General features: G+C 40.1%; 1 protein-coding gene across 1 annotated transcript in view; it reads left to right on the top strand.

Moving 5' to 3' along the window:
* MOB1B (MOB kinase activator 1B) overlaps positions 1-23575 on the top strand; it is a 39802-nt gene that overhangs the window by 1582 nt on the left and 14645 nt on the right. The window contains exon 2 of the mRNA XM_026717123.2: positions 19763-19929. Within this exon, the coding sequence (XP_026572908.1) occupies positions 19763-19929 (167 nt within the window). The remainder of the gene's footprint in view (positions 1-19762; positions 19930-23575) is intronic.

Genomic DNA, 23575 nt, shown 5'->3' with positions numbered 1-23575 from the left:
TGCAACTTGTGTGGCTTTTCTTTACCGTAATATGATGTACATTCTCAGAATTTTGTATTTTGCTTTAGATTGCAATGGAATGGAGATTGTATTTTAGGGTGGGTTTTTTTTTTAATTCTCTTTGGAGAGAAATTTTACAACTGTGCTAATAAAAATGATGTCCCTACTTCCATTATTGACCTTTGAGAAATGCTGGGAATACATCTATTAAAGATTGTTGCACCCCTTACGGAGTTGTTGAGGAGTTATATATGTTGCCTTGAACTCGTGAATATATCTTTAACCATAAATAACAGTCCTTACTAAATTTTCTTTATGTTAACTTTTGAGGAAGCAGCATCTATTAAGGAGGGTTTACTCCCAAAATGGCACACAAGTAGTAATACATTATGAATTTTATTAAACCAATGGAATAATAAATATGTTGGGGTATCCTTATTTATTAAATCAATTTTTCTAACTACTATCTAGCATTGGTATCAGTTCCAAAATTTGAAAAGTTGGCTCTATTAATTTGAAGGTTTTATGCCCAAATAGTCATGACTAGGACAAACATATGTACAGCCTATGGGGTCCCCCCCCATTTGGTTTTCTGGTTCAAAAGCAGAAACTTAATCTCTACAGGAGTGGAGACATTATAATTGTGGTAAAAGACATTAGGAAAATGAATTACCACTTAAAGGATAAATGCCAAGGGATATCCTGGAGAGGGGTAGGGGCTTCAAGGCTAAACAATTCATATAGCGCTTCATTGAAAAAGACAAATTTAGTGAAAACTGATGGTAAGGTCACCACCATGTTGAACTCTGATGATCTGTTGCTATCCTGGCTAGTGGTGAGAACTGAAGTAGTGCAGTCTAACCACATTTGATTGCTGCAAGCTGAAAAAATATAACTTGTGCATACAAGTGAGTTTACAGGAGTTTTTGGCTTACCACCATTTGTTTTGTGACCATTTGAAGTTACAGCTGTATTTTTTAAAAAAAAAGTGACATCTGGTCCTTGCACTTATGACCATTGCAGCAACCCCACAGTCATGTGATTAAAAATTTGGACAGTTGTAGGATCCTGAGGTCAGGTCTTCCAAACTTCCCAGTCAGCTTTCAATTAGCTTAACGACCATGTCTTTCACTGACCAACTGCTATAATGTGTTTAACAACCAATGGCAAAAATGGTCTTAACATTGGGTGTAAGTCACTTAAGAATCACCTTGATTAGCAGTGGGAATTCTGATTGTAATTGTAAGTCGATGACTACAGGTAGTCCTCGACTTATGACCATGATTGAGCCCGGAATTTCTGTTGCTAAGTGAGACAGTTATACTAAGTGGGGTTTGCCCCATTTTACGGCCTTTTTCATGCCACTGTCGGTAAGTGAATCACTGCAGTGGTTAAGTTAGTAACACAGTTGTTAAGTGAAATCTAGCTTTCCCCATCGGCACTGCATCATATGAATCAGTTGCCAAACTTCCTAATTTTGATCACGTGACCAGAGGGATGCTGCAATGGTAATAAATATGAAAAACTGTCCTAAGTCACTGTTTTCAGTGCCGTTGCAACTTGGAACGGTTGCTAAACGACCTGTTGTAAGTGAGGCCTACCTGTAGTGTATATTGATCCGTTTTTAATATTGTGCCATAAAACACAACCGGTCTATACTCTAACATGTGCAGATTGATTGCTTTTAAAATTGTTGTTCTCAGACAGGGAAGGGCAAGACAAGCCCTTCACTCTGTGCTGTAGATTAGTATTATTGTTTTATTTTCTTCTTCTTGTGCCCTATCCATCATCGGGCATTGACGATGCTGTTCTCGATCCTATTTTTATCAACAGCTGCAGGAAAAAGTGCTGCTCAGTTTTGTCCAAACCGGTCCCTTAGATTTGGAAGCCCTGATGTGGACCTGGACCTCCTTTGCCTTAAATCTTTCCTTGGAGGATTAAGTGAAAGGTGCCATATTTTTCCGGGTGTCGCTTCCCATGTCCAAAATATTCTAACTTTCGCTTTTTAATGGTTTTGATGTGTTGGAAGAAATAGCTTTGTGGGTTCAGTTCCAAATGGGGAAGAAAGACACTGGAAACATGGCGGTTGCTTGGAAAGATGGTTTAATGGTGGACAGGGCCACATGGCTTGGAGCTCCAAAGAAGGGCTGAGAAGCTGAGAATGCCCAGGTTTTATACCCTCTGTTGAGATTTGAATTTGAGCTTGTGTTCTGATTGGTTGTCAGACTCCCATGGGGCCATGCAGGGGCAACTCTTTAGGCTGTCCTGAGTCCCAGGCTTGGTTGAGCCTTGCTGGATGATGATGTAATGAAAGGGCTTTGGGCAATTCCTATTATGGCTCTACCTGGAGTAGATCTTTGTTATGTAAAATAGGCTGGCCTAGGCCAGAGTAATGGCCCATTATAAAGGTGGGCGGGGGCTGAGTTTCTGCTTCTGAGGTGAGTTTCTGCTTCTGGGTTTCTACTCTTTTTAGGGGAAATAGTCTGCCTTTTTAATATTTCCTAGGATATTTCATTTTTTCTAGGAAAGGGGTGGGTGATAACTTCCTACAGATGATTAGATGATTTCCCTTGGTTTTCCCATGTGGCTTATCGCCTCCTCATTTCTGATTTTGTCAACCCAACTTATACGTGACAGCCGCCTGTTAAATCCCCATTTCAAATGCTTCCAGTCTCTTCAAGTGGCTTTCTGTCAGAGACCAACTCTCCCCTCCATAGAGGAGGATAGAAAAGATGTAACATCTGACAAACATTGTTCGATTTTGGCTTGCTCAAACCCAACAGCAAGGGTCCACACCAGACAAACAAGCCAAGATCAAGCAGATGACAGCTACCACATGGCCTGGTGAACTAAGCCCCGCCCCTTATCCACCCGGAGTGAGGTGGCAGCCATGTTTGAAAAGGGGTGGAGCTCGTAGCCTAGGGCTGCTATGCTGCGTTTTACCCTCCTGATTAAAAATAAAACAGTAACATTGCTATATATAAACACTTCCTTTTGGCCCCTTAAGTCTCAACACCTTGAAATTGTGAGAAACTTCTTTGACGCCTTGGGACTGACAATGGAAATGCAATCAGCAAATAAATCTGGAATTAAGAATGAGGAATGCAGCTTATTTTGTTTTGGGCTCTTAACAAACAGGAGATGCAAACATGCAATTCTTTCTTGTTTTTGTTTTAAATTCAGGTGTTTTAAGTTAATTTTGAGTCGGTGCTGGAAATTACTGGTAAAACCTCCTGAAATAACAGAGAGAAACTGAGTTTCTAATCCTGTTTTCCAGAGTTTTTGTGGTTATAAGGGAGGTGAGGGGAGAACAGGAGTATTTATAAACAATAAAATATATATATATATATATTTGGAAGGAGAGGAATCAAGTATTTTATAAACAATAAAATATAATATATATATATATATATATATATATATGGCATATATATATATATATATATATGTATTATATATATATCTTCTCTGGATGGTCTCTGGAGTTGATCTGGCTGTGGTTGTACACCAGTATTGGGGTTATGTGCTCATAAGATTCTGGATTATTATTGGATTTCATTGGAAATTTGAGACTGAATCTTCAAGTTGGCAGTGGTTTCTTTAAAAGAACAAATTGCTGCATAGTGACAAAAACCTACCCTGCAATTCCCAGGAAGATGTTAAAGATAGTTCTTGTGGGCGTAACATATGGCAACACACAACTGCTTTTATTTGAATTATTTAAATTGTCTAAGAAAGAATGCACGGGGGTTGGGGGGGACGTGTTCTTGAAATTTTATTTTCTCGGTTCCCTGTTGATTTAGCTTAGTTAGATTTTCAATTACATAAGTGCCCCCACTTATAATTGCCAGCAGGTTTATTTCCAAAAATAAATCATGTTTAAAAATAAAGCATGCTTGTTATCTAACATTTTTGCTTTCACAGCATGTGTGTGTTGTTTTATATCTTAAGCGATTATAATTGTTCTAGTTAAGGAAATGAAGAAACTCCTCAGCATTGTCAAACAATCCATTAGAGGTCTTATCCCGAATTCTTTTTCTAAATTTCATTGACCAAAATAGTTTGCATAATTGAATTTAGAAACACTGTCCTGTGTAGCAGAAGGATAAAAACATACATATACAAAAAATTTAGGCAGTAACAGTACTGCAAATCTCAACATATGAGAATCTTAGAATTAGTCCAGATTCATCACCTGGTAAGACTTGCGCGTTATCCTAAATTCATTAAAATCCAGGAATGCTTCCCTCCCTCTAGCTACAAATAAATCTATTCAGTGGATTTTCTATATATACAAAATATGGTTTGAAAAAATTCCTGTCATATGCCTTGATATAACAGAAGCTTCTTGCATGGTTTCTTCTCCTGGAAAAAAAAAAATCATAGCGACATTAAACAATCAAACAAGAAGACAATTATATGATAGTATTCTATCAGTTGTAACTTTATGATCTGGACAAAGAACAGAGAAAGGTTCTAACAGTTTCTACCCATCGAAGAAATAAATATTGCATAAGATGCATTGGTTAATCACATTTAGCACTACTTTTGTAGATCTTATTCCATGATGTCTTCCTTACCATTGAGAACATCAGAATGAAGGATTTTAATGACAAATTCATTGGCTGCTTACTTTTCAAGTTAAAATCCCTCCAATGGCAAATAGAGAGAAATACGAAATGTGCTTGGCAATTAACCTAAGATACATTTAATTTATCAAGAATATTTTGAAAACAACAAGACCAAATTTTGTGTTTGTGATACCCATATTTATTACAAGAGAGCTAGTTAGTTTGCAGTAGTTAAGGAGACTGAGAGTTATAATCCTGTTTTAGTCATGAAAGCTGTCTCAATGACTTTGGGTCGACCACCAGGAGATTGTGAGTTCTAGTCCCGCCTTAACCATGAAAGCCAGCTTGGTGACTTAGGGCTAGTCCAGGGGTGTCAAACTGGATTTCTTCGAGGGCTGGATCAGCAGTGTAGTTCTCCTCTGCGGGCCGGGGGAGCAGAAGAGGGTGGGTGGGATGGCAGCACCCTACCAGCCAAAATGGGACACGGGGGTCCATGCGCCTTGTTTTTGGCTTCCTGCAGCACTCTGCCAGCTGAAAATAGGCTGCGTGGCCCATTTTGGGCCTGTTTTTTGGTCCGTTTCCTGCCTGTTTTGGGCCTATTTTTCAACCTGTTTTCGGCCCATTTTTGTCCACTCTTTGGCCAGAGTGCCGCAGGAAGGTGAAAACAAGGGGGGGGATCATGCGGCTCTATTTAGCCGCCAGAGGCACCGCAGGCTGGTCCCTTAATATTTCCAGATCAGATTTAAGCACCTCACAGGCCGTGGGCCTTGAGTTTGACACCCCTGGGCTAGTCCCTCTGTCTCAGCCCGACTCACTTTACAGGGTTGTTGTGGAAAACAGGAGGAGGAATGAGTAATAGGTATGTTTATTGCCTTGAATTATTTATAAAATTATATTTATTAAATTATAGTTTGCTTTGAAGCGAGTATGGGCAGCTTACATCAAAAAGGCAGGGTTTTTTTTAAAAAAAAATCTGCAATCTAAAAACTATGATGCATTCAACCCACTTTTCTGAGTTTGTTTGATACTGTAAAAGAGAAATGAATTAAAGTGGATTCAATTAAAAGGTGAATGAAGTTATTCACATGATCTTATACTGGAGCTTGGCAATAAATCACAACTTTCCAGGGATTTATTTAGCATTTGGCTTTATAGAACTTGCCAAGGATTCTTTGCCATACCTGAGCTAGATCAGAATCTTTATCACAGATAAGAATTGAAGCTTTAAGCCAAATGGGCTGCGCTGGATGATCAAGAAATCAAGAGTTTTTATAAATATGACATTCCAGAGTTTAAACCCTTTTCTTCTAAAGGCCGGGGCAGTCCTGCTGAGCTTCTGTATGTGCTAACATTTCAGAATAAGAACCACATTGTGCATTTTTTTGATAGCTGACTAAGCTGTGTAGCCAAAATAACTTCTCACTGCTTGAAGCTATGTTGCATTTCTAGAACAACTGTCCTATCTTACACATCACTGAGAAAGGAAGGGCTTATTTGGGTGTTCATGTTATGACTACAAAGTATATACAGAAGTCCCTGAATCAAGCTAATAGGATGCCTGCAAGACATTACTTATAATAAACAAGATCAGGTTGGAGCTTTGGAGATCTGCTTACTTTGTTTATTTTGAGAAAAATATTTCCTACCAAGGTCAAAACCAGTTTTGTAGAGTATTAAGAAATTTACCACGTTCTTTAAACACCTTCATCTGCAACAGAAAGACAGTTTCTTGCAAAAATCAAGATTTAGCTTGGTGGAAGAAGGTAACATTCAGCTTAGTCACTATTTCTTCCCTACAGTTTTAAAATCCCCCAAAACACTGGTAAAATATTTACTCACATTGATGTGATGAGAGCTAATGTAATAGCATAGTTAAGATGTTGGAATTGGACCAAGAAGCCTAAGTTCAAGCCATGGAAAATTGCTGGGCGATTTTGGCTTAGAAATTCAGCGTAACCAACTTCAGTTACTTGTAGTTGGTATTCATGAAAGTCATTTTCAGGCTCCTGGAAAACATCCATCCATCCATCCATCCATGATACTTGAATGACTTCTGCAATTTTCTGCGTGAATATATATGTGAGCCTCAAGGAACCCATTTTCAGTTTGTATCATCACCAGAAGTCTTGGAAACTATAGATCCATGATGGTGAACCTATGGCAGGGGTGCCGGAAGTGGCACACAGAACCATTTCTGCCGGCACGTGAGCCGTCACCCGGAACAGATCCACTGCGTATGCGTGCACCCCCCACCAGCCAGCTGATTGTCAGATATGTGCCACGCATGCATGCGCAGGAGATGTGTGTGCATGTGCAGAGGGTTGCGTGCGCATTGCATTATGGGTGCAGGCACACGCACTTTCGGCACGCGATGACGAAAAGGTTAGCCATCACTACTATAGATAGTCATCAGCATAACAACTTTTCGTTTTAGTGTCCGTTTGAAGCTTCAACGGCACTGAAAAAGTGACTTATGACCATTTTTCACATTTAAATAACCATTGCAGCATCCCTGCAGTCACATGACCAAAATTCAGACCTTTGACCAGTTGGTTCATATTTATGACAGTTGCATTGTCCCGTGATCATCTTTTGTGACCTTCTGACAAGCAAAGTCAATGAGGAAGCCAGAGTCACTTAACTATGTTACTTAACTGCCATGAGTCACTGAACAACTCTGGCAATAAAATGGGGCCTAACTCACTTTAACTACTGTCTCGCTTAGCAACAGAGATTTTGTGTTCAGTTGTGATCCTAAGTCGAGAACCTCCTGTATTTATGTCCCTATATTGTCAGACCAGCCAGCAATTCAATTCCAGAGGAAAAGTAAGCTTCCTTTTATTGAAATTGGTAATAGTAACACAATCTTGCAAGTTTGATTGTGCGACATCTTCTCCTTCTTATATTCCAGTGAATCAGGGCTGAGCTCAGTCACTTCTGAATGTTACCTCATTGCTCTAGACTTAAACATTTTTTCAGTCCCTTTTGCTTAAGTAACAGTTCCTGCACATTTCTGCCAAGTCATCTTCCTTATTCTCTACAAGTATATATTGGATGGAAAAATGATTTGTTAGCCTTTTAATGTAATCATTAAACTGCAGCAAATATCAACAATGAAGTGACAGCTGATAATATTATTTTCTGCGTGGAAAAAGAGCCAACTTAGGGCTGGGCATCTTCTTTGTGATCAACTCAGACTTTGTGGAATCCAAAATTTTCTTGAATATGCTGACATGACCTCCCCCCTGCCCCCCTTTCCCCTTTTCTAAATCCCTGGCTTAGCAATCTGCATTCTCCAAATAAAAAGAAATTATCCCTGATCTTCCACAAGAATGATGGAATTGCGGCAACTGGCATAAGATGAGTTCGGGGTACAGCTGTCAAATTCTTTTGCCGAAGTTTCCCATAACTAACATTTTTTGTATTTGCTTTAGAAATTTAAATATTTGGACTGGAGTTAGAAGATTCAGAAATTGCAAATGAAGCATTAAACGTTTCTACTTACTGATACGAATTTTTGTTTTTACATTTAGAGACACAACGCTGTAATCTGGGTATGCTTTTCATACCTCTTCAAATGAGACCTGGTTTTCTGTGATTAAGAGAACGGACAACCATTCGTCTGAAACATTAAAGGGTTTCCTGCTTGAGCAAGGGGTTGGACTAGAAGACCTCTAAAGTCCCTTCCAACTCTGTTATTCTGTTTTTGAATCGCGCAAGGCTGGGGGCAGAACATTGCCTTCCTGTCAACCGTAATTAATGCTCCTTATTCATTTGTTTAATAAATTTATATAGCTGTCCACGTTCCAGAAGGACTTTTGAGTAATGAACAGATGAAATCACACTACGCTAAAAAAAGACTGTTTTAAACAATAAACATAGCTGCAGCCCTGATAAAATTCACATTCATCCATCAATCATTCCATGCCAGCTCCTTCAATATCCTGGCTCCAGTACCTGATAGAAAAGCCATTTATTCTTGCTAATCTCTTACTCTGCTAATCTCTTACTCCCTGCTTGCTGACAATAGGTTACCGCATCTTGAGTTTGTTAAAGGGGCTGTGTATTTAACCATGGTGTGTGAATGTGTGTGTGTGTGTGTGTGTGTGTGAGATGACTAAGCAGTTAAAGACCCTGAGTTTGTCAGCTGGAAAGCTGACAACCGGGGTTCAAGACCCAAGTGCCAGGTGATGGGATGAGCTCCCGTTACTTGCTCCTGCCCACCTAGCAGGTTGAAAGCAGGCAAATGTGAGTAGATTAATAGGTACCACTTCGGTGGGAAGGTAACAGTGTCCTTTGTGCCTCATGCTGGCTATATCACCACAGAAGCATCTTCGGGCAATGCCATCTCCTTTGGCTAAGAAAAGGAGATGACCACCACCTCCTAGAGTCGGATATGTCTAGACAGGGGTAACCTTTACTTTTACCTTTATTTAACCAAGATCATGGCCTTAAAGTCACTCTGAACCTTCGTCATAGAGCAAGATTGGGGAACTATAGCCCCTTTGTGACCTCTGGACTTCAACTCCCAGAATTCTGGGAATTGAAGTCCACAAGTCATGAAGGGGCCGTAGTGCTTTACCTCTGTTATAGAGGATCTTTTGTTAGTGTTTTCATGGAAAACTGAATTTTAAGTCGATTGATTATATTTATTGTTAAGGCTTGTAATGAGAGCAGTACATCCTTGAATCTTATCGGTGGCCGCAACCCATAATGACAACTGTCCAAGCCCATATTTGGGAACAATATTTGTGATTATAAAATGGCATCGACAATCCAGAGAATTGTTCTTGGAAGCTTTTAAAGAGGCTGCCTGATTAGTATGGATGGTTTTTGTTGTTGTTGTTGTTCTAATTTGGCAAGACTGTTCTTTGTGATGAAACTTGGCATGTGTTGAAATAACCAGTTGCGTAGCTGGTTAATGTATCCAAGTTGGTAGGATAAGGAATTTCAGTGTAATGAAAGGTCGCAAAAGGGGATCACATGACCCCTGGGACACTGCAAGGGTCATAAATATGAACCAGTTGCCAAGCATCTGAATTTTGATCACATGACCCTGGGGATGCTCAAAGGCCGTAACTGAAAAACAGTCATAAGTCACTGTTTTCAGTGCCATTGTAACTGTTGTAAGTCAAGGACTACCTATATAAGTATTTAAACTGATTTATAAATGTGGTAGTCTACAAGGCCTTCAGTGACAGGCTACTAGCCTGGTTAAATTTCTATGCCAGACAAGCTAGCAAACTGTGTTCATCTGCAGTTTGCCACTCCTTACCCACTGTTGGCCAGTATCCCCAATCACATCAGTAGTGGACATTCGGAAACCTGACTTCTTTAGTTGAAAAATTAAAAATAACTTCAGCCACTTCCTCTGTTCTTTAGAAAGCTTCTGGAACTTTTTTTTTTTTAAGGATGCAATGCAGTACTACATATTTCAGTATCAAGAATCAAAGGGTTGTAATAAGGTATCTTTAATACCATAAGTTTCATACAATTCTCTGTTAAATATTTCTAATGTAGCCCCTCCTAAATAGAGAAAGGCACATAATGATCTAAGTAAAGGTTGATGCTTAAAGATGTAAGATGTGATTTTTGTAGTTTTACTCTGTTTTCTCTAGTTGCATATAGAGAATACAGGAGCATTGAATGTTTACTGCATTAAGGTAACTTTTTGCACATCTATCTTGTACATTTCAGTTTAAAAAAAAAAAACATTTCACATTTCCGTTTAAATGACTTCAGTAGCCGCATGCTTCTGTTATGTGAATATCTCATTTGCTGTCTTTCCTTTTCTAGTTCCTTTTCAACTCTTGTCAATCGCCATTTTCAGGGTTTCCTTCTGAAAGGCTGGTGCGTTTTCATTTCACTGCTGGTTTTTTAACAGGAAATCAGCATCTGTTTCTCAGGTTCTCTTATGCCAAGATAAGAATACATCTTTTCAGATCACAATACATTCAGAGTTTGCTGTCTCAGTCCTGGATTTAACCTGGGTGATTAACATAACAACTGGCTACCCATGAAAAGGGTTTAACTTTACAAGAAATTACTTTAAGTAATCCAGTGGAAAGTTATAAAACAGATTTCTTGTTCCTTGAATAGGTCTGAATCTCATGGTCTCAGTTTACAGTTGTAAATAGGGAAGTAAGTGCAAATAAAACACAGGGAGATTTTAAGTCTGTTTATGCAGTCATAAAAGCCTGCAGTTAGTATGTGTTTCTGGAAAGTGTCCTGAGTAAGTTTTATTTGACTCCTTAGTAGTTTCTTGCATTGCTTCGACTTTGAAACAATTTCTGTTGTTTTCTGTTTAATTAGCCTTTCTCCCCATTCCTTTTGTCTGTGATTCCTTCCTTCCTTCCTTCCTCTCTCTGTCTTAGCTGCATTGTTTTGTCTACTTCCTTCCCGTAAATATTTTCTGTAGGATTCCATCCTTGCATTGAAATGTCTTCCGAAAGCTTCCCTTCAGTCTCCTCCAGTTTTATCCTGTTTGAATTGGTAGACAAATGAATTGTGAAGCACCACAGTTCAATTTATTAAGGGGCTCAGTATAAATTGTGACATGTTTATTCACGGTGCAGCAGTGGTATATCTCTGTGTTTGATCACCCAACATAGATAACCGAGTATCCATCCTGTACAGGGAGAGAGAATGTGAATTGCACAAAGTAAAACGTTGCGCACTTTGTGCTTGCCAAAAGAGACACTGAGAAAAGCTAGCAAGATGTAAAGTCTCGCTTTCCTTTGCTTTCTTGTTTTGCATACCCAGACATCCTTCAGAGTTTCCCAGGGACTGACCACAGTTAAGTCTTTTGGATGCATTGAGGTTCTTCAAAGAGATATAAAAGGAGTTGCATTGTGAATTAACATCCAACTTATTTATTTTTATATACTAATCAAAGCTATGTGGCTATCCATCTCTTGAAAGTGACTCTGGGTCACATACAAAAGTCCAGTAAAACCAATAAATAAATAAGACAATTGTTACTTAAGAGCATTGTATAATAATCATTTTAAAAGAATTAGAAAATTATAGAAGCAAAGCTAAAACTGGAAAAGAGAACAATAGATATTCTCTTTGATTTCCTATGTTTATTTCTTAAAACCTCACTTTGCTTTTTGGATTGATCTGATCAAGCTCTCATTATCCAGTTATTTTTCCTATATAGGTTATACGTATATGATCCCCTGCCATAAAGCTGTTCTTTGGATTGAAATGTTAAAACCCTGCGCATTACAAGGAACAGCTGAGAGAAAAATCAGTAATTTCTCTGGGTTTTCCTAAATTCTGCTACTAGATGTTCTTTGCGTGGGTGTAGGGCAAACATTCCTCCCTTCCAAAAATAAAGTTCAGCCAGTTCTTTTCATTAAGTTTGTAAGGAAGCTTTGGTGTTGTGTTATTACATCCAACAATTATTTCCGAGGCATCTGATCCTTCAGTGTTGTTTTAGCTTTTGCAACCACATACCAATATATTGTACACTTGGAGATCTCATTTACCAACTTTATGGACAAATCCATTCTTTTATTTCTTGTCCTATTTAAATGGATTTTGTGCTTTTTCTTTCTTTCAGGAGTGTAATTGTGGCTCAGCAATCTGAGCGTGTGATTTTGAAATGTGTTGAGTTTGTCAGTTTAATCAGAAGGCTGATGTTAGAAGGTCTCCAAAATCTACTATACCAACATAACAACGTTATTGGAATTGCATTCTTTTTCTCTTTCTTTTTGCTTTTTCCTTAGCTTTTTTTCTACATATATTAATTTTCTCCACTTTCTCTGAATAAGCCCAAAATCTACATTTTTTTCTCTTTTTTGGTCTACTAATATAGAATAGAATAGAATAGAGCTGGAAGCGACCTTTGAGGGCTTCTAGTCCAGCCCCCTACTTAAGCAGGAGAACCTATGTTATTTCAGACACATGAGCGTCCAGTCTCATCTTAAAAAGCTTGTTCTCACTATTAGGAAGTTTCTTATTAATTCCAGGTTGCTTTTCTCCTTGATTAGTTTCCAACCATTGTTTCTTGTCTTGCGTTCTGGTGTTTTGGAAAATAAGTTGACCCCCTTCTTTATGGCAGCCCCTCAAATACTGGAATACTGCTATCATGTCACCCCTAATTCTTCTTTCCTTCTTTCCAATTTCCATGTGGATAATTCCCATACAGTATATAGAGGCCTATCTGTCTATGGCATTATGTGTCGAAGCTGATAAGTGTCTTTTGCATTAATACTGTAAGCTTAAAATCTGTACCTTGATTGTTTTAACTACACTACTCAAAAAAATAAAGGGAACACAAAAATAAGACATCCTGTAGGGAGCAACCTTGCTTACGGGGGAGGAAATGGCCCTGATTCCCTTCATTATCTGCAGCTAGGAACAGTGTTTAAAAAGGGAAGTTGAACACAGCAAACCGTTGAGAGCAAATCGTGAATTATCTGGCATTGTCGAGGCATATCTGGGTTCCTGGTGTCTTCCCAACTGTGTGTGTTTTGCTGGCCTTTCAAGTCTGCAATTCCTTCTCCTGCCCTGTCAAGTTAATTACCGTGGCGTGGTTTGTATGAATTTTTATTTACAGTTTGTTTGTACTTTGTTTTTGTACTGAATTTCCTCCACTTAAAGAGTGTTCTTGGGAGAGTTTTTTTCTCCAGCCGAAGGTAACCTGGACAGTGGGGGCAAAGTTGGAGGTACTAAAGGGACTCTTCTTACTTATGTGACTGTTGCCTTTGTGCCACGCCCCAGGTCATCACAGGTTTCTTCATGAAGTTAATGCAGCAGTGACTTACACCTCTTTCTCTGTAAAAGAGAAATACTCTTTGCCAAATTTCGCTCTTCCACTTCTTCAGCAGAGTCCCTGTTCTCCAACTTGTACACAACTTCCTAGCTTTGATGACCATAGGTCTAATAGCTAAGGCACCTAGAAACTAGCCTAATCCTGCCTTAGATATAAAAAACTGGGTGACTTTGGGCCAATCACCAGGCATAAAAGCCAGTCACTTTCTCAGCCCAACTCACTTCACAGTATTGTATGGAAAATAGGAAGTAGAAGGAATATTGAGTTACTTATAAAATTAATAAAAGCTATATAAAAATGACCATTTTAAAAATAAATTATTTGAGGGAAACCTAATCTTTTTAGGGTAAGTATGGTATAGTAAATAATGAGGTTGTTATAAAATGTATGGATGACACTGAGAAAGTATGTGGTCAGCTTTTTTCCCCGAGTGGATTAATTAAGTTTACTGGCAGAGGATGCCAGGCAGACAAATAACATATTTTCTATAATGTTTACCAATTCACATAATTCACTGCTCTGACAGTCAGCAGCTTAGAGAATTTTAAAAAGAGATTTGAAAGATTCATTATGAACCAGTTTCTGGACTGTTTTTCCAGTTTGTCTAAGTAAGATCGTATTTTATCTTGTTTCTCCTTCATTTTTTTAAAAGAGAGGTTTGCAGCAATAGATGAAATAATTACTACTTACTGAACTCACTTTCCTTATCTTGGATGTTCTCCAGATGTTTCAATTTTAATGCCCAGATATCTCAGCATTAATTCTGGGAGTTGAAGTCAGCATATCTGGATAATTGCTTAGAATTGATGAAGGCTGAATTCAGTGGGCCTTAAAGGGTAAAATTTCAGGCAGAATATTTTCATTATTTAGTGATAGCTTTGTTCAAAACGAGTAATATTTTATAATCACCTCACTATAAACGCTTAATGTTGCTTTTTTTTTTTTAGTTTTGGAGGCCACACTATTACTTACGAAATTCAGTTATGTCTTACTCTTTGCTTGATTGCAGGGAATTAAAAAAAAAAAATCTGAGGTACTTTTCTTAACATTTGTACAGATTTTACAATAAAGTTAACTTGGTTGATCGTCAGAGAACGCTTTCTGTGTTTAGCTGAATATAAGTGACAAAATAATAAGGCAGCTACATGGTCACCGATATCCGAATTTTCATAATTGAGATTTAAATAAAATTCTGAGTGCATCTTTTACCTATTTTAGTTTTGGAAGCTGAATAGTCCGGAATGTATCAGCTGCTAAATATATGCACAAACTTTCTGCTGAAAAATGTGTCCCCTCATACTTTGCTTTAAAGTATCAGCAAAAAACTGGAAGTATGGTTTTGAATATGTAATTTAGGAAGGGAGAGACTAAGCTATGGGGGGTGGCACAGTTCCCGTTATCTCTATGTTAAAAGAGGAAGTAGACAACACAGCTTTAACAAACATTTCAGAGTTTTAAAAAATGTCGAAGGACCCTGCATTTGTCCTAAGGATGTTTTAGCGGGAATGAGATTAAAACTAACGCTTCCTTGAAGGTTTGGCTTCTATTAAAAACTAGAAATAAGGCAACCTCACTTGAAATAAACCTTCATTTCTTACCAGAACCATAGAGCCTGCCAGTTTGAAATTTGGCACGTATCTTCCTCTTGGCTTCTAGGTGCCTCGCTAAGAAAGGATTTTTTGAAATGACCATCAGAGTGTTAGTATATTATTATTAACACGTTCTGATACTAAAGAATTCTACTCTCCCTCCCCACCTGAAAAGAAATCTCTTCCAAATGTAAAACACAAGCAGAAGGAGAGGAGTTTCAGTTTCAATTTCACAGCACCAAGCAGCTTTAGTACAGAACAGTTGAGCTAAGCCACGCCCGGGCTCCTTGCTGTCTCCTTGCTCACACAGCAAATACTGCTTCAGTTTCCAAACAGCCCTCAACTCTCTCACACACTGACAGGGCACTAGCCAGATGCATACCAATGGATGCTGGTAGGCAGAGGCAGAATTCCCCCTCCCCCCCATTTTCCTCCCCCAAAATTAAGCCCAACCACATAGTTTCTTAGCGACGCACGGTTATCAAGATAGTAGAAACATATTATAGACTCTACATTGGACAGATAATTCTAAAATACATTTCCTGTGTAGAATCATAGGATGTTAAACCTGCCTATACAGGTAGCCCTCGACATACAACCACAGCTGAGTTCAGAATTGACGTTTTACTCCATTTTACGACTTTTCTTGCCACTTTTTTTTCACTGAATTCCCTGCAGATGTTAAGTTAGTAGCACGGTTGTTAAATGAATCCGGCTTCCCCATTGACCTCGCTCATCAGAAGGTCGCAAAAGGGGGATCGCATGACCCTGGGATACTGCAACCGTCATAAATATGAGTCAGTTGTCAAGCATCCGAATGTAAATCACAGGACCCTGGGGATGCTGCAATGGTCATAAGTGTGGAAAACGGTCATAACTCACTTTTTTCAGTGCTGTCGTAACCTTGAATGGTTACGAAACGAATTGTTGTAAGCCGAGGGCCACCTACAGCTGTTTTCTTTCAGAAATGATTTGTACATGCCTACTTACCCAGCATTTATGGGATATGCACCCCATAAATGTTTGGAATAAGATTATATCTCAGAATGCCTATTGCAATGCTTTGTAATAGACATTCTGAGATATAACAGGACCCTTAACACAGCCAAGTTTTTCAAGCCAAGTTGGATTGGAGCCTTTCTAAGCTCCAGGGGAGAATATTCCACAGAGCAAGATGTGATGACCCAGGGTGGGATACAAAATAAACACAGTCACAAAAACAGGTGAAGCCCCTTTTATTCCTTCACTTTCCTTCAAAGCTCCAAATATCCTTGACTGGAGACAGAAAAAACTCCCCCACAAGCAGTTGCGAAAAAGAGGAAATGCCGTTTAAACTAAAAATGCCTATAAATTATAAAGAGTAAAAACAACACAAACCACACTGAAACAATTAAGGGAACCAGGCAAGATAAGGGCTTGAAGACGTCCACCGATATCGGAACGCACACTGGGAAGGAAGCCAAACTCAGAGAGGAACGACAAACTGGAGATACCGTGTTTCTCATAAGGCCGGGTCTTTTTTTTTTTTGAGCCCCCCAAAAATGGCTAGGCTGTCTTTTCGGGGTGACTTAATTCCCCCCCACTTGTATCTTTGGGCAGGCGGGTGGCGACGGCTTGGTTGTTGACCTCGGCATTGGTGGGGCACTTTGTATCGGGGTCAACGCAGGCAGCACCATATCCGGGTGTGCAACAAAAGTGCTTCCTAACGGCAAGCGCCCCCCGCCATTTCCCCCCCCCCCATTTCGCATGTTTTAATATAGGCCTTAATTTGGGGGGAGGGGCTTAATTTCATTTCATGCCTATAAAACATGCTGGGACTTCCTATTGGGGGAGGCCGTATTGTTGGAGAAACAGGGTATTTCCACACTTTGTTTCCAGCACTGGCCCATACGCATGTCCGTCCTTTTAACCAGTTCTCACAGCTGCAGCCCATGAAGAGGATCAAGGCCCTTTCCTCCCCCGTAGACCACACCATTCATGTCTCTCAGTTATCCTCTCCTCCCCGCGTGCCATCGCTCAATGTCTACGGAGATTCTCGGTCATCCACAGTCTGCAAAAAAAACCCACCCCAGAAAGTCCAGGTGCCTCTTGAAAAAGCATCTTTGGGACAACCATGACCTGGATGAATCTCCATAGATACCTAGGGGGAGAGCTTTTTTTTTTTTAACTGCAAAATCAGGTACATGGGACGACCTGAGTTTAAACAGCAGCAGAGAACCAGGCCTAAAGCTTTTCCATCTGGGAGGTTGCTCAGTCTTAATTGTATGTTGAGTGGGGACTAAATATTTAGATGATTTGAAGAAATGCCATGTAAGCACAATAAATAATTTCCCACATTTTATTCATCGCAAAAATAAGATCATTGCTTTAACTTGCTGTGATTTTTCTTGCCCGTGCATAACTTTGGGCGTCATCAGTTTCCAACTGACTTAGGTTTTCCCACTTGTTGAAAACGAAGTGTATTTTTATTCTGTGTTTAGGAACCCTTTTACAGTAGCCTCGTCTGCACAGAAGCCATGGCCTGTAGTAGAGTCTCATGTAGCTGTGGTCATATATGAAGGGGAGTTATGCCAATCTTCCCATCTCCAGAAAATTCCACATTAATTTGAATGTCAATATTTGCCCCGTAGCAAAAAAAAAAAAAAAAATGGAGATGGAGAATTAGTGGAGTGTATATTGTTCCACCTTGGGAAAATTTAAATCAAACCCAGAATAGGGAGAAGTATATAATATAAAGCAAATTTCTTTCTAATGTAGGGTTTGCCTTTATGTAGCATAAATTTAATAAGGATGTTATAACACAGCAACATTTTCAGAGGGCAAGTATCAACGCCTAAGATACTTTTATTGTTGTATTAGACCAGGGGTAGTCAACCTTTTTATACCTACCGCCCACTTTTGTATCTTTGTTAGTAGTAAAATTTTCTAACCACCCACCGGTTCCACAGTAATGGTGATTTATAAAGTAGGGGACAAAACCCCTACCGCCCACCATGAAAGTTGCAACGCCCACTAGTGGGGACCAGTGACTACCACTGTATTAGACAATGTCCTAAATGGTGCTGTGGCCTAGAGATGGAGCTCTCACCTCACCATCAAGAAGCTGTGAGTTTGATCCCAGGTAGAGGCAGATTTTTCTCTCTCTGGGCACCATTAGGAGTTTTGCCGAACAAAACTCTGCATTGGCAACAGGAAGGGCATCTGGCCAGTAAGCACTCAACTCCATTGAGTTGCCCAGACTCCACCCTGCAAGGGATTATGGGGTCATTGAAAGAAGATGATTAGACAATGTCTTATTTTTTTTCAGGTTCTGGGCTTTTTTTTTCAGTTTCATTTTTTTTTTTTATTTTACAATATATCCATATCAATATGTGAACAGTGTGGCATCTGAATGTCATACATTTTAGTACAAATGAAAATAGTTACATTAATCATATTTTCTGCATTCTTCAAACTTACACAGTTCTAATGTTAATATACATATTTGTGTTAAATTATAGGTTTTCATTATTTTATTATTCAATGTTTCAATACGTTATTCCAATGCCAATCACAATATTATCTAAATATACCTAATAATACCATCATTCAATTTCTAATCTTCCCTCTGTCAACTAAAAAAACCAAAAAACTTCTTTGGTCTTTTTAGTTGCCATCAGAAAGGGAGTAGGGAAAATAGTGCATTCCTGAAATGCTTATGAAGCTTCTGGCACAGAAGAATATTACTGGAGAGCATGATTGATGACTCTTAGCTATGGATGTGTCCCATTGGAGAATATAGATCCAGGAGGTGGGGGAAGACTAGAGTCAAGGGGGAAATGAATGATGTATTTTAGTGTCAGCTGCAGCTAGAGACTTATGATTCGAATGGGGGTGGATTTGTTGGAGCCCTGACACCCTCTTCTTATTACTTTTGTCTTATTGTATAAAAATGCATATACTAATATTCCCCCCGCTGCTCTTATTTCTATTCCTAGTCCAACTTTTAATCGTGCCACCATTATATTTAAAAACAAATCCTTTCTAACTGTCAATCTCTTGTCCGCTTTCTGGTTCTGGACTAATTTTGAAGTTGGATTCCTTAGAAGGCTCTTTGCTTTTGGGGGTTACTTTGATTCTTCTGCCCATTATGTTTTGTTAATTGTTATTTTTGTCTGTCTTAATACTGTATGCTGCCTAGAGTTGTTTTCAGATCTGTTAAAATAAATACAGATAGTTTTCAACTTAAAACAATTTGTATAGGGACCATTCAGAGCCACAACTGCACTGAATAAGTGACCAGTCTTCACACAGTGTGCCATCCCCATGGTCAGGTGACCAAAATTTGGGCTTCCAACCAGCCAAGTAAATAGGAGAAGCCAGATTTGCTGAATGGCCACATGATTCTCTTAACAATTATGACAAAAAGGTCATAAAATGGTCCCAAACTCAATTAACAACTGGCTTAGCAATCAAAATGTTGGAGTCAATTGTGGTTGTAAGTTAAGACTACCTGCATGTGTTTTCGGTCGACAAAATATTTCCACCTCAGAATATTGAAGCCTTGAGGGGATTTGACCATCTTATGGATAATTATTTTCATCATTTTTTTAAAAAAAATCAATTGGGAGGGCTGTGGATGTCATCTAGGTTGGATGCAACAATGCTGACCTCTGAGAGACATTAATCCTATTTAGTGTAACTTTTTATATTGCTTGTGAAGGTGAGGGAAGAAATTTTTTTAAAACCAAGAACGTACGAGAATAGAATAATGAGATTATCTCCCTGCTTCTGGCGCTCAGCATCTTCTGAAGCCAAAATCTCCTTTCTCCCTTTTGCAGTGGTAGCCGCTCTTCTAAAACTTTTAAACCAAAGAAGAACATTCCAGAAGGCTCCCACCAATATGAGCTGCTGAAACATGCGGAGGCAACTCTCGGAAGTGGCAACTTACGGATGGCTGTTATGCTGCCCGAAGGCGAAGATCTCAATGAATGGGTTGCCGTGAACAGTAAGGAGAATTTGCTTTGGTTGTGTATATTTTTTTCAGCACTGATGCATGAGGAAAGCACCTTTTTGTGTGTGTGTGTCTTTAACATAATCCGTTCCTCCTGGCATTGGTCAATTGAGACATATTATTGTAGGAGGAAGTACAGGAAGTCCTTGACTTGCAACAGTTCATTTTGTGGCCATTTGAAGTTATGACGGCACTGAAAAAAGTGACTTATGACTGCTTTTCACATTTCCGACCGTCGCATCATCCCCAGCAGTGGTAGTGTTCAGCCGGTTCACGCCGGTTGGCATGAACCGGTAGCAAGGATTTGGTGTGGGTCGCCGAACCGGTAGTAACTTCTGGCTGGCCAAGCCCCCGACCCAATCGCCTCTCCCCACCCAGTCAGTCCTTATCGTGCATGTGCAACATCGCATGCATGCCCGACATCTCTGACTGCATTCTTCTCCGCCCAGTCACTCCTTAAGGTATTTCTTTTTTTCCCCCTCCCGATGATCAGCTTCAGCTGTTCCGATGATCAGCTGTGCCAGGATTCCCCTCGCTGTCTTACTGCTTCGCCCAGGAGGCTTCCCTGAGGCCCAGGAAGGCAAAAAAAATGGAAGGGGGTGCAGCACTGCCACCTGCCCCCCATATTTTGCCTTCCTCAGCTCCAGGGAAGCTTCCTGAGAGCAAAAATGCTTCCCCAGGAGGCTTCCCTGAGGCCCAGAAGGCCCCAAAAATGGGGGGGGGGCCTGCAAAAAAAATAAATAAGCCACACCCACCCAGTCACATGCCCGTGCCCATCTAGCCACACCCACCTAGCCACGCCCACAGATCCAGTAGTAAAAATTTTTGAATCCCATACTGATCCCTAGGGTCACGTGATTTACATTTGGATGTTTGACAACTGACTCAACGTTTATGACTGCTGACCATGTCGTGAAGTGTGAAAAACGGTCATAAGTCACTTCCTCTCAGTGCCGATTTAATTTCGAACAGTCACTTAACGAACCGTTGCAAGTAGAGGACTACCTGTATTTTACAATATTTCTAAAACGCTCATCATCGTGCATCTGGATGACGGACAGTCTAAGGCAGTGGTCCCCAACCTTTTTTGTACCAGGGACCAGTTTCACACAGAAACACTTTTTCAAGGACCGGCGGGGGGGACACTTTTTCAAGGAGGGGGAGGGGAGGAGTCGAGTTTGGTGGTTTGCTTGCAGATGCTTCATTACCTGACTAGATAACATCTGATGTTGTTACCTAGTCGGGTAATAAAACGTCTACCAGCAAACCACCAAGTTCAGGGAGGCTCAGGACAAGTCCCTGCAGGATGGCTGAGAAGCCCCGCCTCTCAGCCCTGCCTCCCTCAGCCTCATCCCTCAGGTGTCTGCCTCGTTCCTCTCAGTCGCTCTCTCACTCCTCCACCAGCCCAGGAAGAAACTGCTTCAAAGAAGCCGGCAGGGTGGCTTTTCCTGTCGGCGCAGCTCCTCCAAGCGCCGTTCACCCCCACCCGCCGCCCATGGTTCAATCCAGTGCTCCGTTCTGCCTGCCTGCCTGCCTTCGTTTCTGGTTGTTTCGGAGCAGCTTCGGCTGAGTAAAAGAGGCGAATAGTTATTATTCTCAGCCGAAGCTGCTCCGAAACAACCAGAAACGAAGGCAGGCAGGCAGAACGGAGCACTGGATTGAACCGCGGGCGGCGGGGTGGGGGTGAACGGGCGCTTTGGAGGAGCTGCGCCGACAGGAAAAGCCACCCTGCCGGCTTCTTTGAAGCAGTTTCTTCCTGGGCTGGTGGAGGAGTGAGAGAGCGACTGAGAGAGGAACGAGGCGGGAGGAAACTGAAGCCGCTGAGCCGGAGAGCAGGACGGGCTTTGGTTGCTTCCTCCCTCCCCTTCTTTCATTTGTGTCCTTGATCCCTGATCCCAGCAGCATTCACCGAAGGCGAAGAAAGCCGCCATTTTTTTTTTTTTTTTTCTTTGCGCCCGGTACCAAATGATCCACGGACCAGTACCGGTCCGCGCCCGGTGGTTGGGGACCCCTGGTCTAAGGAACTCTTAACGGGATAAGAGTGCCAGGGCAGAAAGCCGTTGGTTAGAAAACAGTTCAACGAAAACAGGAAGCGAAAATTAAGGCTATTCAGGGTGGCCTTCAACCCCAGAAATTTTCTCCCACTTTGAATTCACGGTGGGACGATTTGATAAGGCACATTTGTGCAGCACAAACATTAAATTTCACCTCGTTTCTGAACTTTGCTGGAAACGAAGCTGGCTTAAGAAACGGTTGTCTGGATTCAATCTGCTCCTTGGTTTTGGCAGCCACGCCAGCCAGATGTCCTGTCTGGATCCATGTTACCATGGTTCCTGATTTAGTTATTTTTAGCTGAAATGTACCAAAGAAAAACACAATAAGCAGAACTAATATTAATAATATACTGATTCTACAGTAAAAAAAAGAATGAATACTAAGTATTTGTTTACATAAAACTAAAGGACCATATAATAACATAATATGAATTCCCCTCCGTTTCCCCCTCTTCCTACTCATGCTTTTAAAGGAAGAATTAGTCATGTTTCTTTGTGGACATGTGGCCTCCGTTTACTCATTTCCACTGTGGTTTACTCACAAAAAAGACTAGGCAGTTTTGCCATTCTTGCCATTCCCTTCAGCTACTCAACTTTCAGTGAGTAGACTATCCTCATAGTTGATTGTTTTAAGCCAAATGGGTAAATTCCAAGAGCTTGAAGTCACTTTTTGTTCCAATAAACTGGGACAGCTCTGGTCAGGTTTACCGCTTTTCCTCTTCCATCATCATCATCAGATTGATGAAAGGAAAAAGAAATGACTGTTCTTATCATATATTGGTTGTCTTTTTTGCTTTAAAAAAAAGTAAATTGGCAAAAAAGTCATAAAATGGAACAACATACTTTCACTTAGCAGCCAAAATATTGGGCTCAATTGTGCTCGTATGTCAAGGACTACCTGTATACACAAATAAAGGTCACAAGAACTTTGTGTCTTCTGGACTAATGCACAAAAGTTTTTTGTCTGGATAAAAAATTTTATTTGATAACATATAAAAACTCCATTATTGGTTAACCCAGGGGTCTCCAACCTTGGCAACTTTAAGACTTGTGGACTTCAACTCCCAGAATTCCTCAGCCAGCCAGGAGACCCCTGGGTTAAACATTGTGTTGCCTGGGTACAAATATTTTTAAGAAATAATTATCAAAAGTGTTTACAACAATATTCATTACATTGATATTCATTCTATCGTAATTATCATAATAATAATACTAATATTTGCTTAACCATTTTAACAAGCCTCCTTTTTTTTCATTATTCCTTTTCTTATAGTTCCATGTTTCTAACTTCTGTTCTTGTCAGCTAACCATTGATAAAATATGGACTAATACACAAAAGTTCTATTCTGTGCTCTGAAGTTTTGAAAACTGTTGTTGGAATACATCCTGTCCTCCTTACAGAAGGGCGTGCATGGAATTACCTCAGTGTATCCAGAATTTGCAATTCCCCGATGTCTAGAGAGGAAGTCTGTATCTTCTCTGTGGCAAAGACATGGATGAGAAGCAGTCTTCATGTTTATATCAATGATGAAGAACAATTTTAAGATATACCAGCCGATAACCTGGCGTTGCCTGGGTATTTATTT

Source organism: Pseudonaja textilis, chromosome 6 (assembly GCF_049901715.1).
Source record: "Pseudonaja textilis isolate UNSWEBS1 chromosome 6, rPseTex1.2, whole genome shotgun sequence".
Taxonomy (NCBI): Eukaryota; Metazoa; Chordata; class Lepidosauria; order Squamata; family Elapidae; genus Pseudonaja; species Pseudonaja textilis.
This window is presented reverse-complemented; position numbering and strand designations above follow the sequence as displayed.